The 17,730-nt window shown below is 38.7% G+C and overlaps 2 protein-coding genes across 3 annotated transcripts in view; both read left to right on the forward strand.

The window, feature by feature from the left end:
• The window catches only part of blmh (bleomycin hydrolase), a 27,982-nt gene extending 18,751 nt beyond the window's left edge, over positions 1-9,231 (forward strand). The window contains exons 12-13 of one of the 2 annotated variants that reach the window (XM_017439265.3): positions 1,631-1,669; positions 8,935-9,231. In XM_017439265.3, coding sequence (XP_017294754.1) covers positions 1,631-1,669; positions 8,935-9,113 — 218 coding nt within the window. In that variant the 3' untranslated portion in view covers positions 9,114-9,231. The remainder of the gene's footprint in view (positions 1-1,630; positions 1,670-8,934) is intronic. The other variant, XM_017439267.3, reaches the window with a different exon arrangement.
• Positions 9,232-11,614: 2,383 nt separating this feature from the next.
• Positions 11,615-17,730, forward strand: part of slc6a4a (solute carrier family 6 member 4a) — a 22,548-nt gene continuing 16,432 nt past the window's right edge. The window contains exon 1 of the mRNA XM_037974548.1: positions 11,615-11,843. The gene's annotated coding sequence lies outside the window, so the exon portion shown is untranslated. The remainder of the gene's footprint in view (positions 11,844-17,730) is intronic.

Consider the following 17,730-nt stretch of genomic DNA (forward strand, 5'->3'; position numbering starts at 1 on the left):
AACAAAAGTTGTTTTTTTTTTTTCTTTCTCAGGAATACATTTTTAAATACGACACTGGTTCTTGGCTGTTCACTTTTAAAAGTTGGGCTTTCACCTGGATGTGGTCTTGAAATTATTTACATTTTCCAACAAAGTCGTCCGGTCTGATGATGAATCATAATCCTGTTTGTACGAATTAAATTAGGACCAGAATTAGATGGACTGTTTTCTATGCACGTGTGTTTGGGCCATTTAGGTAATAATAAACACCCCCTCCTGCGAAGAAAACACACACAAACTCTTGTTGAGTGACTATTACATGTGTGGCGACTTCAGAGGCCACTAAACCACTACTGCGGAGTGTCAGTCAGGCACTTGTACTGAAAGAAGTGTTTTTTGTTTTTTTATATTAAATGCAGCTGTCAAATTTCTTACAGCACGAACTTGGTGTCCAACCCTGGGTCACTATGCTGTATGTTTTAGATAAGTTTCTGTTTTTACCTCACCAGGTTTAAATGAATATGTGTTTAGCAGGCTTCTGTAGAAGTTTATGACTTGCTGCAGAGGAAATTTAACCACCAAATCATGTAGCTTGGAGCAGGAAAACATCTGAAGCATGCAGGCTAGTGGGCCTTCAGGACCAGGATTTGACAGAACCACACTAAATAATTTCATTCTAAATTGTCTAACTGTATTTATTGTTTGGAAAAAAATGAAATATGCATAGTTGTAAATAGAGGATGCAGCACTTTAGGATGAATTAAATTGCTAACAGAAATCAAATTTTCAAGATTTACCCCAAAAACACTAAAACCTGCTCACTGATGTGTCACACAAACATCTGCAACACAGAGTATTTGATATGAATTAGTGCAGTCAGAGTTGTAATAAGAGCCAACAACGGCATCACTTTCATACCACCCCACAGCCACCGCCGTGCTTCACTGTGGGGATGGTGTTCTCAGCGTGATGAGAGCTGTTGTCTGTGATGGCCTGAAAGTTCAGTTTTAGTTTCATCTGACCACAGGACCTTTTTTCCACATGTTTTGGAGAACCTACAATCTACCTTTTGGCAAATTCCAAACAGTCTGTCTATTTTGTTTAAGCCTTTTTTTTCCCTGCCACTCTTCCACGAAGCCAGTCTCTGTGCAGCTGATAGTGGTCCTATGGACAGATCCTCCCATCTCTGCAGAAGAGCTGCCCGCCACCATCAGGGTTATCTTTGGCCTTGTGGCTGCTGCTCTGGTTGATGCGCTCCTTGCCTGGTTAATGAATTTTGGTGGTTTGTTGTGGCTATATAATCTTCCCATTTTCTAATAATCAATTTAATGGTTCACTGAGGGATGTTCAGGGGTTAGGATGTTTTTATTTATATATATATATATATATATATATATATATATATATATATATATATATATATATATATATATATAATCCAACTCTGATTTGTACTTCCCTGCAACTTTGTCTCTGACCTGAGTGGAGAGTTCCTTGGTCTTCATGATGTCTCTCGTTTGGCGGTAACCCTTACTACTTAGAAGTGTTGATTCTGGGGGCTGTCAGAGCAGGTGTATGTTTACTGAGATTATTTGACACTTGGTTTCCCCACAGGTGGATCTTTATTTAACTAACTGTTTGTCTCCTGAAGGTAATGGTTGGAGCCTCAAATCAAAAAGGAGGAGTAAATGTATGTACACACACATTTTTCTATATTTTTCAAATTATTTCAAATATTTTCTCCATTTAACCTCATTAATTTGGAATATTTCACGTGGGATTCTTACTAATCAAAATAAAACCTCAATTCAATGGGAAAAAAGGCTTAAAAATGGCTTGAATTTGACTTTGAAAAAGGTGTAAGAACCATGGCTACAGCTACATGAGTGGAGAAAGCCATGCATGTGTCTTTGGGCACATCAGCTGATAGCTCAGTGGTACAAGCACAACACAAAGCCAATCATAAATCTTTGTTGCACCTCTTTACCAGCACGCACACATGGCGTCCTGGCAGGTTGTGCATTTTGAGGCTGAGCATTGCCTCAACATGTCTTTGTACGTTTTCCCGTTTTATAAAGTTTGTAATTATGTCTTATTTCTAGAAGACTCAGTCACTGGCACGGCAGACTTCGCATCTCGTCTGTTTGTCTTCAAAGTTAATTTGACCGGGTTTAGTTGCATAACAGGTGTTGAATGAGTTGATCCTTGAGACAACTGAGACACAGACGGTAAACACGTGTTTCATTCAAAAGATGGGATTATTATCACTGACTTCTGTCTGCTTTCTGCAAGCTACGACTCTTTCGTGTGATAACTTTCATTTAGAGGCATTTACTGTCAGACTTGAGATTTTTGTTGCTTTTGCTGCAAATTAGTGATGTGGTGGTCGCTAAAGCTGAGCGAGACTGGGAAAACAAAACAAAAAAAGTCGGCTTCTGATGAGCTTGGCTGGTCCAACACTCAAAGATCCAATATTTTTCCAGTCGATGAACGCATCATGTCTAAGCTGCTCTGTCCCTAGGAGCAGTTCCTGTTGGCGTGAACGTTCGCAGCTGTATGTAGCATCTGTTAGGTGTCAGAGGCAGCACAAAAGGTGGAGAGGCTGTTCACAGGAAACACTGTTTTCTGCAGAGATATACTCTATCTGCTGGGAGGTTTTCTGTAGATACTTTAAGAGCAAAGGAGACTTTAGACAGCACGCAACATGAAGAATGGATTACGGGGGCGAAAAAAAGTTTGATCCTTTTGAGTTTTCAGTCTGTCATGTTGGATTAGGAACCGTCAGTAGCCTGTTGTATGTTAGCATTGCTAACCATGCTAAGGATGCTAACAAACGATGTCAAAGACGGTGATTGTTTTTGTTTTACAAAAATAGCAAATCAGTTTTGCTGTAGACCTGCGTTCAGAGCGGCTGCTCCTCTTAAACACACATGATGTTGCCTCTGCTCTTAATGTTTAGTTAACGATCATTTAGATGGGGTCAATAAATGCACTAATAATGACTTAACAGTCCTACAGATCTAACATGAAGTCAGTTTTGTTTGTTTTCTCATATATTACTTTGGACATGGCGGTGCAGTATATTATAAATGGAAGATTTTCTTTTTCTGGGATGCCCTGAGGTGTTCACAAAAATGCTTTAAAAAAAGATTATAACTTCTTTACTTTAATCAAGTAGAGTGTAATTTTTGTCATTTTTTTATCTGTTCAAACACCAGTGTTTAATAATCTGGAGAATATTATTTGCAGATTCCCAATGCTAGAGAGAAAGCCTGTGATATTTTTTGAAAAAAAAAAATTAACATTAAATTCTTTACAGCGGACATTTTCAACCTCCAAACTATCTCTAACTAAATACCAGCTGCCATTCTTGTCTTTTCTTTTTTTTTTATTCACTCATATGATCATAACAATTTAATCCATCTTTAATACCGAACACTTTAAAGTTCCTCCTCCACAAACTGAACCCCAGTGTCGTTACTGTCTAACAATCATTTCATCAGAAATGTAAATATATTTTGCATTCTGTCAATTATAGCTCTTTGAGAGACATTGATGTCAGCCGATGACTGTATCGGCAAGTCAGAGGTGTACAGTCACAAACTGGTATTGGCCCACAACAGCTGAAATTTATTAAAAATGAAGTTGTTTTTAAATCTAATTATGATTTACTAACCAAAAACCTAATGTTGGGCCTTGGTTTTACTTGTCGGAGTAAGTTTATTGTGAGGAACTTTTCATACATGTGTGGTTTTGAAGTTTTAAATAGAGGAAATTGATAAAATGCTGCTTAAACAACATAAACATAACAAAAGTCAAACTCAAGACAATGAATGTTTATTGGAGACAAACATTTATTATAGAGAATAAACTTTCACTGTAAATGTAAGCCAAAAACAATGTTCTAGGTCGTAGAAAAGTTGGTAGACCCCTAAAAGCCTGTGAAGGGGTTTTAAACCAGTGAAACATTTTGTGACATCAAGGGAAAATTGAAGTTGTTTCTCATTAGGTAAGTGAGGTTGTGTTGTGTTATCTAACAGCCCACACTCAGCACAGCAGGTACTCCACACCACTGCCCCAGAACCCTGTTATTGTTCCATGGACCCTTTCATCACTGTTCCTCGTCTTCTTCTAACCGTCTCTGCTCCATCTCAGTCTCTGAGCTCAACATTTCCACTACAAGCGTTTCAGGTCAGCTGCGCATCGGTGGCTAAACCTCAGTGTGTGGGATACACCCTCAGATACACACACACAAACAGCATTTGCTGTAGGCCACAAACTTTAGTGGCTGTCAGTAAAACATGTGAAAACCCCTCGGTCAAATGAAATGTATTTCACACAGATCTTCCATAAACAGCGGCGGATGGAGAACAAAGCCCCCAGTCTGGATTAATAACGTTTTCAATAACAAAGGTTTGTGAATGGAGTTTTGTACGTGTAGAAACAAAGGCGGGATGATTTAGGAATCATATCAAAGAAAAGTATAATATCATGGCGGTAGAGGACAAAGTACAGCATGTTCTATAAAGTTTAGAAGAATCAAATGTCTCCCTTTAGGCCTCTTGCGTTTCCTCCCGACCCTGAATAAATCTCTCATGAGTGGTTTAACTTTCTGTTTCCCCTTTTTGAAACCCTCAAACAGCTGTTGTTATGGCTCTCCTCACCCCACAACTCATACTTTTACACCATTTTAGACAAATGCTTGGCCACACTCTAAAGCTTTTATTTTCCACTACGAAAGTACTTTTGGCTGAGGTTGAATCCCTGACATTTTTAATTCACTGGATTTGAACCCTAATTTTTTTTTTTTTTTCCTCCTCCGGAGATAGGAGACAACTTGATTTCCTTCCAGTTTTACTTTGTTATTAAGTAAACACAAGTGATGTTAATGTTGATGGAAGGATTTTTGGAAGCGAGGCGTTGTTAGCTTTTTAGTGTGCTCCTACTCCAATGCCATTATTTCCCTGTAGTTATCTGTTCCATCACCTCGTTTGAAGGCCAGCTTTCATTTTCTTGGAAGGAGGTTGTGAGGTGTCAATTATTTCCCAGAGTCGAGTTGTGCTGCTGACGTCAGTGTTGTCGTCTCACAACACTGGACCTCTAGAACCACCTGCCTTTTTACATTGTGCATGTCCCCCTCATTTTGTTGAAATGAGGGGGACATGACCCACGGGTGCATGTACACAGAACCTCTGGGGGTGTCCTGTCGTGTTTTGGCACCGTGCTGTTGGCAGCGGATCACTTGGGTTCTGTGGCTTTCGGGGCGGAGCCTCTGCGGTTTGGGCTTGTTTCAGTGGATCCCACTGGTGCTCAACTAGTCTGGGATTTGGGGGTTTCGAGGCCGGGTCAACGCCTTGGACTCTTATGTTCAATGAGCCATTTTTGTGGTGGGGATGTCCTGCTAGGAGAGGGTCACTGCCACGAAAGGAATGTTTCTGTGGTCTCCACCAGTGTTCAGGAAAGGGAGACTTGTCAACGGAATATCTCCATGAATGGTAGGAATCGACTTTCCCTGCGCTCTAATCAGAATATACCACTGAGATTATTTATTTCAAATCTACTTACCTGTCAGCAGTTGAAGGTTTTGGCTAATCACGTTTGTTTTTGAAGTACAAAGGAAGAATAGGGTTGTTTTTTTAAAAAAAAGAAAGGAAGAAAAAAAAAAAACTTCCATAACCCTTGAATGACCTGAGTGTAATTTTTCTGTTAAATTTAGTCTAAATGTTTGCAATCAATAAAATAAAATAAAACTGGTGAAGACATGGGGAAACACCATAATGCAATCCCTGTATTCCTACAAACACATGCCTGCTGGAATGTATTTTGGACTTCAATTCATTCATTCCTGACTTTAGTTCAAAAATTAAATCTATGGCCACTTCCATAGGAGTGAGGAGGGTAAGTTGCTCGGTGCTGCTAATCAGAAGCACTTGGTTAACTGATCACCATCAGTGTGACCACATTTTAATTAAAGAATAATATGGTGTGTATCACGACAATGCTGAGGAGGAAAGACATCACCAGTGGTAGTCACTGAGTTGACCATAAGCTCTCTATACGAAGGTTTTCTATAGACAATAATAGCAATGTAATGTATGAAATGTGATCTTGTGTGTGTGTTGGTTTGTCATTATGACATCTTATTTAAGAACCAATACACATACTTTAATAAAATTCTCAGAAAACAACCATTGGATGTATATCTACAACTGATTAACTTTTGGAGTCTCCCGATTCAAGATGACTGCCGCAACTCCTTAAAAAACCTTAGCAAACACAAAAATGGCTTTAAGCCAAATTTAGATAATGAGCTAGTGGTAGAAACTGAGTCATTCCTAACACATAATCTGAGAACTAGCAGGTTCCGCAAGATCTTACATGTCAATGTGCAGGTCATTTTTTAAAATAATTTTTAAAGATTTGACCAAAAATGCTGAAACCTTACCATTTTCAAAGCTATAAGGTTCTTAGTTCAGGACTGACATAAAAGGCAAAAAATGTGTTGGATCTCTTTTTAGTTTCAGCTCCATCCGTCTGTTCCCAAGACAGCCTAACCCTAAGAGTAAATGACACCCAACACTTGCACACATATAGACACACACACGCCATGCCACCCAACATGTTGGTTCCAGGAAGTTCACATCAGCTCACTGGAATACCGCAGTGGGATTCAGGCACCGTGCCATACTAGATGTGCGTACTTGGAAGAACACGTAGACGCAACACGTGCAATCCTAATGCACTGTTTTGAACTGTGGCACGTTCTTGCCGCTACTCTCATTTCCTTGATAAGTCAACTTGACAGTGCGAGTGTTTGCTCAACTCGAGGCAGATGAAGAAAAGGAGAAAAGAAAAGCCAGAGTATAGGCAGCTGGAACAAACCAGAAGAGTAAAAACCCCCAAAAAATAAATTTGGTATCTTAAGACCTGATTTCAAGTTCTATTCCATCAGTATGAGCACGTTCAGACATAGGTTTTAGTGTAATTGTTTAAGTTTATGGCACTTCTGATTTGGTCACAAGAACCTTAAATGAGAAATGGAAAATGAAGGGTTGTGGCGGACAGGAAGGGCAGATACCAGTTAATCTGTCAACTCTAAGGGGTGGGGGTCCTTCTTGTCTGCCATCTCCCACTTAGTTGAAACATTAGTTTAGTGATTAAAGAGCACTTAAGAGATTTTAAAATGTGCCCACGGATGTTTTTCCTTTTGAATTGTTCCTCCTCTTTAAAGAGTAATTGAATCAGTTTAGGTTTTGTCAGAATGTGTTCTTGAATCTGATCAGAAAGTCTGCTGTCTTTATGTAAAATAAACTGTTTTGACTCTTTGGGTTTTTTTTTTTCTTTTTGAAGCAAAAACTTTTTTAAAAAGTTTGGCGAATTTTGTTCGGTGAGAGGGCAACTTCAGAGGAGAGCATACTTGTAATGATCCTATAATCCAGTGCACTCATGCTAACTGAGCTGTGCCCTGCCAAAGAGTTCATGGTTATTCAGGGTTAAATTGTCCAAGCAAATGGCTCGGATCATAACATGACCAGTCAAAACATTCAGTTAAATCTGCAGATTACATGCTTCTTTTGCCAGGATTCATGTGATGCAGTCCTGGAGAAAAAAAAAACAAAACTCTAGGGATCTTAGTATCAGGACATAATAAAAATGATCTGGTCTGTACCAGGTTCCAAAACCATTCAAACCTAATCGCAAGTGCATAAAACAAAACAGATTCCAATCATGTTGTGCTTTATTAAATAAATGCAAAGTAAAAATGGGAAAGCTGTGTGTGGAAAAGCCTTGCCTAAACTTGAACTTAAAAAGCCGTTTCACAGAACCTTTTTTGGAATAGTACCTTTAGACTCTACAGACGTTCATAAGTTCCATAAAATGTTAAAGTTCAAGTTTAAAGTTAGGAAAAGACTGAGTAAATAAGGCCAGTTTTTGAAAATTGCTAGGACAAAGACTCTTCTTTCTAAAAAGAACATGGCAGCATGACTTTGGTTTGCAAAGCTGCATCCGAAGGAACTGCACGATTTCTGGAACAGTGTCCTTTAGATAGATGAGACCAAAGAAGAGGCATTTGTCCCTAATGCACACTATTAGGCACGGTGGTAGAGTGCTCATGGTTTGGGCTTGTTTTGAAGCTACAGGACCGGGGCACCTTGCATCAGTGAACCAACTGTGAACTCCTCTGTTTACCAAAGTTTTCTAGAGTCAAATGTGAGGCCATCTGTCTGAAAGCTAAAGCTGGGCCCAAACTGAGTCATGTGACGGGACGATGACAGCAGCAGATCTACGTTAAAACGGATGAAAACGGAAAGACTGAAAGTGTTACAGTGATCCAGTTGAAGTCCAGACGTGATTTATTATCTCAACCCATTTGACATTTTGCGTCGGAGCCTTGAGAGAGCTGTGCAGAAACAAATTCCCACAAGTCTCGATGAACTGAAAGAGAAGTGATCCAATACGGTGGGAGAGACTGATATCGTGGAGAAAACCACTACTGAGTTATTGCTGCTAAAGGAGGCTCTACAAGCTCTTAAACCATGAGGTGAACTTGTTTTTTCCCATGACTGTCTGTGCTAGAGCTCAAAGAAACCTGATAATAGACTTATCACTCTACCAGTGCTATCATGCCTTCTTAAAATAACTTGTATCATAGTATATTACTTGTCTTTATGTCTGTTGGGTACTTTGCAAACAGAACCAGTTCAGTTTGATAGAGGTCAAACTATACCAGCTCTTTGAAAAAGGACAAAAGAAATCTTGAACCATTGATGATTTCTGTGGTTTCTTGTCTCTGTTGTGTTCTTGTTGTTTTTATGGTCTCACCCAGAACCATGCTGGTTGTATTAATGACACTCTTTCAAAGGATATCCGAACGTAACTAATGTTTGACTTAAATTTGACTTTTTTTTTTTTTTTCCCCATGAATTTGAAATGTTTGTCTGGTCTTGTTTGTAGGTTACCTCATCATGACAGACGACTGGTTCTCTGAGTACGTGTATGAGGTGGTGGTAGACAAAAAGTTCCTTTCCCCCAATGTCCTGGAAGTGATGCAACAAGATCCCGTTGTACTTCCGGCCTGGGACCCAATGGGAGCGTTGGCAGATCCCAAGGTTTTGTCCCTGCCTCCGGTCTGATTGACTCCGCCCTATTCCTCGGCCACTTTTACCTCCAATATTTCCCTCACACCTCTTTTAAGAAGAGCCTGTTCTCATAGGAAAATAAAAATCTTTTTTCTCTTTTTTTTTTACTGAACTGCTTGTGTTTTGTGTTTTGTTCCTTGGTCTACCTTTTCTCCTTGGTCTTATTTTTAAAGTCGAGAACTGTAGTATTTAAAATATTGGAGTCAAGTAAAAAAAACATGCATTAAAAAGCCTTTATTGAATTTTAGCAAAGGAAAGGAGTACGAACAAACATCAGTGTTTGCAAACTTGGTTGCCTAGATTTTCTAAAACATTTTAAAAGTTGTTTAAGCAAGCAGGGTATTTTTCACCATCTATATCAAATAAGGACTTTTTTTGGGTCATGTACTACTAGGGTTTTCAATATCCTGAAACTGCAGCAGGATATAATTTTTTCTTGTGTCATACCTTAGCCATAATATATGCAGGATCACCAAAGAAAATTTGACTTTACTACCGAGTCGACAAGCAGATATGGGCTCTTCTGTAATGAAAAAAAAAAACAGTTAAGAGGGGAAAAAATAATTCAATCAGATTTTCATTTTGGTCAAAAATATATTGTCTGGGCAAAAAAAATCCTACAAATTAGAATAAAACAAAGTAGTGTTGAAGGAAAAATACCTCTTTTGCTGTAATAGGTAGTTTATCCTTCCAAGAAGCATTGTAAAAAAAAATTAAAAAACAACATTTATGATGAGAACAAGAACATTTACATAAACATACAAATAATAAAACAAGTGTAAATACACAAAATTCCTAGACATTACGATATTTAAAAAAAATTGACTTTAATGTCTGGAAATGTTTGGAATTTCAAACTAGAAAATATGTTAGAACCGTGTGTTGTGTCCAGTCAAAAAACTTTGGATGCAACGTCTGAAAAAAATGTCAACCAGGAGAAAATCTTCAAAATAAAGTGCAATTTATTCACAAAGTGCGAATAACCAGCACAACACCACAGCCTTTCCATTACTATTTAGTATTATAATAAAAAAGAAATGCATGATATCACTATTTATCAGTAAATATGCTGAGGTTAGTGATTATTTAATGTCGGAGGACGGTCATATTCCTAGAAGTATGTTATTAAAACCCCGAGCAACGTGTTTGCTTTCCTGAGTGCAGCAGTGGGTGGTGTTTTCACGTGCGGGACATTGAACAAAGCCCGACTGTGAACTTGTGAACCCGCGCACCCGGGAGGATTGCAAGTTCTGACGTCAAGAAAGAGGAGTCTTATGACAGTTTTCCATGTAGCAGCTATTTGTGTCTGACGGGGAGAATTAGCCCATCACTGAACCATACAGGACCAGTCATCACACGACCCGTTTCTCCTCTCTCCTTCCCCCTCACAGTTATTTGTGTGTGTGTGTGTGTCTGTGCTGTGGTGAGGATTAACCTGCTTCGGCTGATGCTGATTGGAATGACGCTCAACACTCGAACACAACAGGGTGACTGTGTGTGTGTGAGCAGGTAAAACAATCACTGGATTTTAATGAAACTAGCAGACATTATTCACTGGATGCACACTAACAGCTGATTAACCTTCGGAGTCAAGCCAATTCAAAATGGCCGCCACAGCTGATTTCCTTTAACCAACGTAAAAGTGGTGACTAGCTCGTCGAATTTCCAGCTACTGAGCTGAAAACTGGCGTGGCTGTAGCCGAAAGTCACGCCCCAACCTTTACTGTGAGCGCCATGGGGCAAGATCTTTGTTTTAAATGTAAGACGATAACTATTGGAGTCAACTCTGACTGTCTGTTAGCAAAATATAGCACAAACCACTCAATGGATTTTAAAGAAATGTTTCAAAAGTAACCATCGGATGTACCCCTACAACTGATTTAACTTTACCAGTCACCCCAATTCAAGACGGATGCCACAGCTAAATGACACTAGCCAACGCAAAAAATGGCTCTAACTCTGTCGGTTTTAAACATATTGGGCTAAGATTTGGTGCGGTAGTTGCTGAGCATAATCCCTAACACATCTTTTGAACTGCAACATATTATGTGAAATCTCGCAATTTACAGTGTTCGACCAAAGCGGCCATAACTTTGTCCCTTTTCGACACGAGATGATCCCAGTTTAAGAGGCAGCGGGTGATACGCATTCCTTCAAGAACTGCTTGGCCATTTTTGTCCTACATTTTTCTCCCACTTCATGTTCACACACACACACAGTTCAGGATAAGCAGACTGACTCCGCTCCTGTACCTGGCGTGAAGCCATTTGGCGCAGCAGGCTGCATGTGGCTGTACATTAGTTAGTTAGTTAGTTGATTAGCTGGTTAGTTAGTTCAGGACACGGGCAGCCGGGGACATCACAGCTTCATGTTCCATCGTGTTGACTCCCAACCTTCTGCAGTTCATGTCAACAACGCCTCTTGTTCCTTTTGGCATCAAGGAGTCTCGGATTAGGGTCAAGGATCCTGTTATAAACCTCAGAGTGTGTGTGTGTGTGTTTGGGTGAGAGTGTGTGTGAGTGGACCTTGCATGTGTGAGTGTGTGTGTGTATGTGTGTGTGTTTGCGTCCTAAGCCCCAGCAGGGCAGAATACGGCGTGCTGTAAGCCCAGGCATGTGGGATTTGTGTGATTGGGTTTAGTCAATGCTGATAGGCGACGTCTTGGACTCTTGGATGAGGAGACACTTCATGGACACCCCGGACTGTCCCGCTGGAAATACCGAGGTAAGACCTGACCGTCCCCTCGCCCGGACTCACCAAATGCAAGGTTCACTTAGTGTCACTTATCGTCTGCATTTGCAAAATTTAGGGCTCGGTAGGCAGTGTTTCCAATTACGTGAAGGACCCGATCAAGAAAAACTCAAATCCTAGTTTTATCAAGAACTGACGTGATGTCTGGGTGTTCTTTGAATCTGTCAGTGGACAGACTTTCAATAAACTCTCAGAAAGTAACTAGATGTACCTCTAGAGCCTAAAAGCTTCTGAAGTCAACCCCATTCAAGATGGACGCCACAGTTAATTATCCTTGGCAAACACAAGATTTTACAGATATTGAGCTAAAATCTGGCATGGTAGTAGCTGAGAGACAGCCCCGAGGCATCCTCTGAGCACCAACAGATCACCGTGTTTAAAACTTTGGCATGCAGGCAATATGGATTCCTCCAAGGAATGCTAAATTTAATCAGTATTTTCGTCCTAAATGAAAGGTAAATACATATGGCACTACAAGTTTTTCTTTGTTGGATTTGTTGTTTTCCTTGAGTAGAATAGTTTGTGAGTGTGTGTGTTTGGGTGTAAATTTTTCAAATTCAGAGATCTGGCTCTGCCCACAGAGGTCAGGTCCCGCCGCTCACTGGTGCGTGAACATGGTGGGCATTAAAGTTGTTCGGTTTTTGAGGAAATCCCTCAAGAATGAACACAGCAGCAGCCGTGACCTTTAAGAGCCCGCAGGTTTGGACCTCAGCCGAGTTCTAAATGAAAGTCTCAGCGTTGTTCTTCGAAGTTTCAGCCTCAGAAACGCTCACGCTCAGACAGCAGAGGTCCGTTACCTCGCCGCAGCTGTAAGGGATACGTACATAGCCAGGGCCGGCCCGGGGTTCATTTCGGGGGCCCTTTTCAGTTCAGCTACCACAACACCAGCATCTATTTATATTGTCCTGGCTTCATTGTTTGTGACTGGGGCGTTTACAAAACTAGTTTAATGCAGAGAGCTGACAGTTCATTCTTTAAACTGATTGACTGTCAGGTTGGGAAAAACGGCCCCTGGAGTCAGGGGGAGGAGCTACTTTCAAGGTTGCGTTTAGGTAACCATGGAAAATGATCAATTACCTTTTGAGCAGCAGCAATTAATACTTTCCTAGTCTTAAATTGTTGCTCTGTTATCATATAAATATCAAACTATGCAGATTTTCTTTCATATTATTACAACTAGTAGAGATTAAGCCATGTGCCAACAAGTCTTTTGTGGGTAATTAAATGCTCTTGGGGGCCCCCTGCTGGCCCGGGGCCTCTAATCATTAGCATATGCTGTTTATGTGTCGGGTTGGCTGTGAGCCCAGCATAAACCTCTATAATCTACATGATTATTGATGGGGAAATAATTACAACAGAAACATGTTTTTCTAAAAGCTGTTTTCTTTCTGCCTGTTAAAGTCAAATAATGACTGTTAGACATTTAGATTTTGCTCTTTAAGCAAAATATAATTTATACCTTGTCTTTATGAACAATTCCACATTGTAATCCTGCTTTTTAAAATAATGTTTTGCACAGTAAAAGAGTGTCGAAAATTAACACAACAACTCATTTGGTGTTTAATCAGGAGTCAGATAAAATTATTTGTGATTAAACTCTGGCTTCGTAGCCTCTGAACTGCACCACTGTCTTTCCAGTTTTTATGGCAGTGGTTAGTTTCTGTCTGAACGTCGGATCATCGCTCTCAGACGAGCAGCAGACTGTAACCTGCCTTCAGATGCACCGGTTTCAGCTGCGTGGCACATTGTGAAGACATCAGACACTGACCAATCCCAGCTTATGACGTTAAACGAGGGGTTAGTTTGACGTCAGGCCTCGAAGTTTCATTGGTCTGTTGTGTTTTGGCAGACCAGCGGTCTTTAGTTAATGCTGTTGTTTGTTTGGACACTTTATTAGTTTGATCACAGGATTTAAAAAAAAGACAGGAAGACAGAGGGATGACTTGGAAGAAAATTCTCCAGCTGGATCAACATTTTCAGAGAACAAACCATTCTTTTTAGGCTGACAGATCAATTAAAATGTTATGTTTTCCATTTTAAAAAAGTCTTTATGTAATGTTTGTTTGAATGTAAAGTAAAAAGTTTTAGTTTTTTAGAAACCTCAGGGTTCAGGTTACTTTTTTAAAACTATTGTAAGAGGAGGAACGATTTACTCTTTAATTCCTTTGCCTTTTTGCATGTAAAAAAGATGCTTTTGTTTGACAAAATCATTCCTGGTTTATTCTTTTCACGTAAATTAATTTGGTGAAATAAGCCGATTCTTTACTCTGTTCTGCCCAAATGAAACAGACAGAGTTAGAAATTCAGAGTGAGCTTCTTTGTTAACTTTAACTTGCATTTGGACAGTCCTGCATAATATCACAACTATTCAAGAGAACAATTTAGCTTCAAGTTCATGACTGATGGGGTGCAAAAAAAACAAAAAAACATTTAAATTATGTGAAATAACCATGGTATTTTTTATAATTAAAATACAGGGTTTCAGCTCTAGCTTTAAGTGTAATCCTATGCATTTTTTCCATTTTTTTTACTGTTAAATTGAGAATGTTTTCACATCTAATGGCAATAAAATTACCAGTATATACTGCATGGTTGAACAAAACTGTTATAAGACAAAAATTAGCCTTGGAGTTGCAGACAATCTCTGTTTTTAGTTGTGTTTTGTTAAAAATTCAAGTAAAGGATTTAAATGTTTTTGCGAGATTTACTGTAAAAATGGTTCATAGCCAATTAAAAGTGATTTACTTCACTTAATAATGACAGCATGCAGCTGTACAACTAAAAATGGGTTTATAATTACAAAACTTCTTCTATTTTTTTGCCATACTTAATGAATCCTGGGCAGGTCAGCAGTCCATCATTGAACCAAGACACACACACACACATCTAAGGCGATTCAGAATCTGTTATCAATAATAATATGACGTTTTTGAGGGAGGAAAACTGAAGTTCCCAGTGAAAACTCACACCTGGAGCTCCACACAGAAAAGTCCCAGTTTAGTTTTGAACCCACAACTTTCTTCTTGAGAAGCAGCAGCGCAGACCAACTGTTCCACCGTACAAAAGATTTATGGGATTTTTTTTTTTTTTTACCAGTAAAATGGTATCCTGGCAGTTCACAGAAATATATATATGAAACAGATGAAAATACATTTTTGTTGTGAAGATGGTGTTTATAAAAACAAAATATCCAATCAAAATGACAGAAATAGGTTCTTTTTTTTACTGAATTTATCTAACTTTCAAATGTATAGGAAAGCTTAAAGTTAATTTTTATCAGTTTATTATCATATTTAAAAAAGATATTAGTGAAACTTTTATAAATTTGCTAATTTGGGTGCAGTTCAGGGGGACGAGCAGATGAGGATTAGAGGATTGTTGGTTTAATCCCAAACTCCTACATGTAAACGCACACACACTGTTCTTGGTAAACACTGCAAAAAAGAAAAAAAAAACACTTTATCTTATTAGGACCTTCCTGGTTAAACAAAGCACAAAAAAAATAAAAATTAAAAACTTTTTTTAAAAAATTATATAAACCAATATTTTGCTTAAAACAATATAAATTTTAGCTCCGGTTAGTTTTTTTCTGGATATTTTAATTAAGAACTATGAATTTACATTTTCTTTACTTTCATTTAGTTTACTTTATTCCTAATTTTCATTTTCCGTATTTCAAGAATACAGAAGAAATGTCTAATGATGTTAAAAAATGAAAAATCTGAATATTTTTACTTTGTTTTTACAGTGTAACATTAAAAGGATAGTATTGTTTTAACCCAAATGTGTCCTTCCAGGATGAAAAAAGAGTTTTTTGATATATTTGTGTTTGACATTGATGCAGTTTTAATTAATTTATTTATTTATTAAGTTTTTTTGGCTATTTTACCTGTCAACCAAAAATCTTTCATGTGTAAAAAGCTCTTTGCAACATTTTTAAATCAGTATAGACTGAAATTTATAAAATATATTTTTATCAACCAGTGTTTTTATTCATTTACTTCTAGATTAGTTAGTTATTGACACCTGATTGTGACAAAAAAAAAGATGCTGAGGACACAAATAGGAGGGACAGAATCTCACACTGCTGATTGTCCTGTGTCGTCTCTTGGATTAGTCCTTGGAGCCGTGTTGGACGATGAGGATTGCGACTCCTGTATCTAATCTCAAAACACGGAGGAGGTTAGGGGTACTGATGAAAAAATATGTAACCATAATTTTCCTTTGAGCTGTGGAAGAATAATGATGTAAAATGAGAGCATAAAGAGGCAGGTTTTAGGCAGCTGAGTAAAGGTTAAAAAGCCAAAGGCCTTAAAAACGAAGCCTACATCAAGGTTGCCCTCATTCCTCGAGCTCTGCAGCGAGTGGGATTACTCTGCGCTTCAGGGCAGGATGCTGTGAACTTTGTTTGCCTCCAAAAATGTGTTTTCACATCTGCTTATCAGGCCTTTTTATATAGAACTTAGAAAGAAAGCAAAAAAAGAAGCCAAAAGTGTTTTTCCCCTCCTGTGGGAGTAGTTTCCTTATAAAGTACTGAAAGTTCCTCTGGCTAGTTAAGTGTTGTTTGTGCAGATGTGGTGGCAGTGCAGCCTTTCGGGCTAAAAAACGAACGGTTTTCTGCTCCCACGTCTGCCTTCACTGTTTATTTTTCAATTAGCCGGCACTCAGAACTATATGATGTCAGACAGGCACGAAAAAATGGGAACCGGCCTGCAGAAAACACGGATTTCATTAATTAGGACTCAAAAAAATTGAGTCTGCTTCGTCTTTTTTTTTTTCTCCCCCCTCTCTCTCTCTCTCTCTCTCTCTTTCTGTGTTTGTGCTCTGTCTGAGAACAGTTTGTTACCAGCGGTAAGAGAGGAAAAAAGTGAACAGTATGTATTTGTGTCCATATGGGATTCACAGATCTATTGTACTCCTGAGTGAATGGAGAAATTGCTGAAATGAGTTTAAAAAGCTGAGAAAGTCCCTCACATTTCTGTATCTATAAATGAAGCTATTTAGGAAAAAATATCTTTGTTAAATAATAACAGCAAATGCTGTATTCCCAGGCAAAACTCACATTCCATATAAAATCTATGTAAATCAAAAGGTTAATCAGGGTAAAACATAGACAGATTTTAGCTTATTTTAGATCACATATGGGTCTTTGGACCTGCTCTGAGTGACCCTCAACAACATCAAGTTGAAAAAAAAAAAAACTTAATGAAAAACGAGAAAAAAACAGCGTTTTATAGTGAAAACAAAGTCTTCGCCTTTGTTTTATACCAGTTTTTTAGGGAGACCTTTCTTTCCGTTTTGGACAAAATTAGACCTAAGTCTTTCTTTCATGGATCAGTAAGTTAAGCTGCTAAAACATGCCAGTTTGTGTCCTATATGTAGCGTGCTAACGAAAATATGAACTTGCTGGAAAAGGAAGGAAAACCTTCACCTGGCAGGTTGTTGGTGCCCTCCATTTGTAGTCGGCGTCAGAAAAAACATTTGATACCTTCAGTGATAAACATTTTATTTTCACTTCCAATTCTGTTGATTTGTCTCTCATCAAATCAGTCACACGTGTAGACCTTTACAACCTCTGCTCCATACATGGTGCTGCAGTGTTTGAATGCTAAGGATGCAGAAACATCCACCGTTATCGGCTTGTACTCCCTACGTGGTCGCCAAGCACAACAATTAGCAAAACCTACTGGCTTTTTCCAACTTGTTACTGGAACACAGTAACACAGTTGTTGTTGTGTTGGAAGAACCAGCTAAAACATGCTGGTTTCTATCTATCTATCTATCTATCTATCTATCTATCTATCTATCTATCTATCTATCTATCTATCTATCTATCTATCTATCTATCTATCTATCTATC

Source organism: Kryptolebias marmoratus, linkage group LG2 (genome assembly GCF_001649575.2).
Source record: "Kryptolebias marmoratus isolate JLee-2015 linkage group LG2, ASM164957v2, whole genome shotgun sequence".
Classification (NCBI taxonomy): Eukaryota; Metazoa; Chordata; class Actinopteri; order Cyprinodontiformes; family Rivulidae; genus Kryptolebias; species Kryptolebias marmoratus.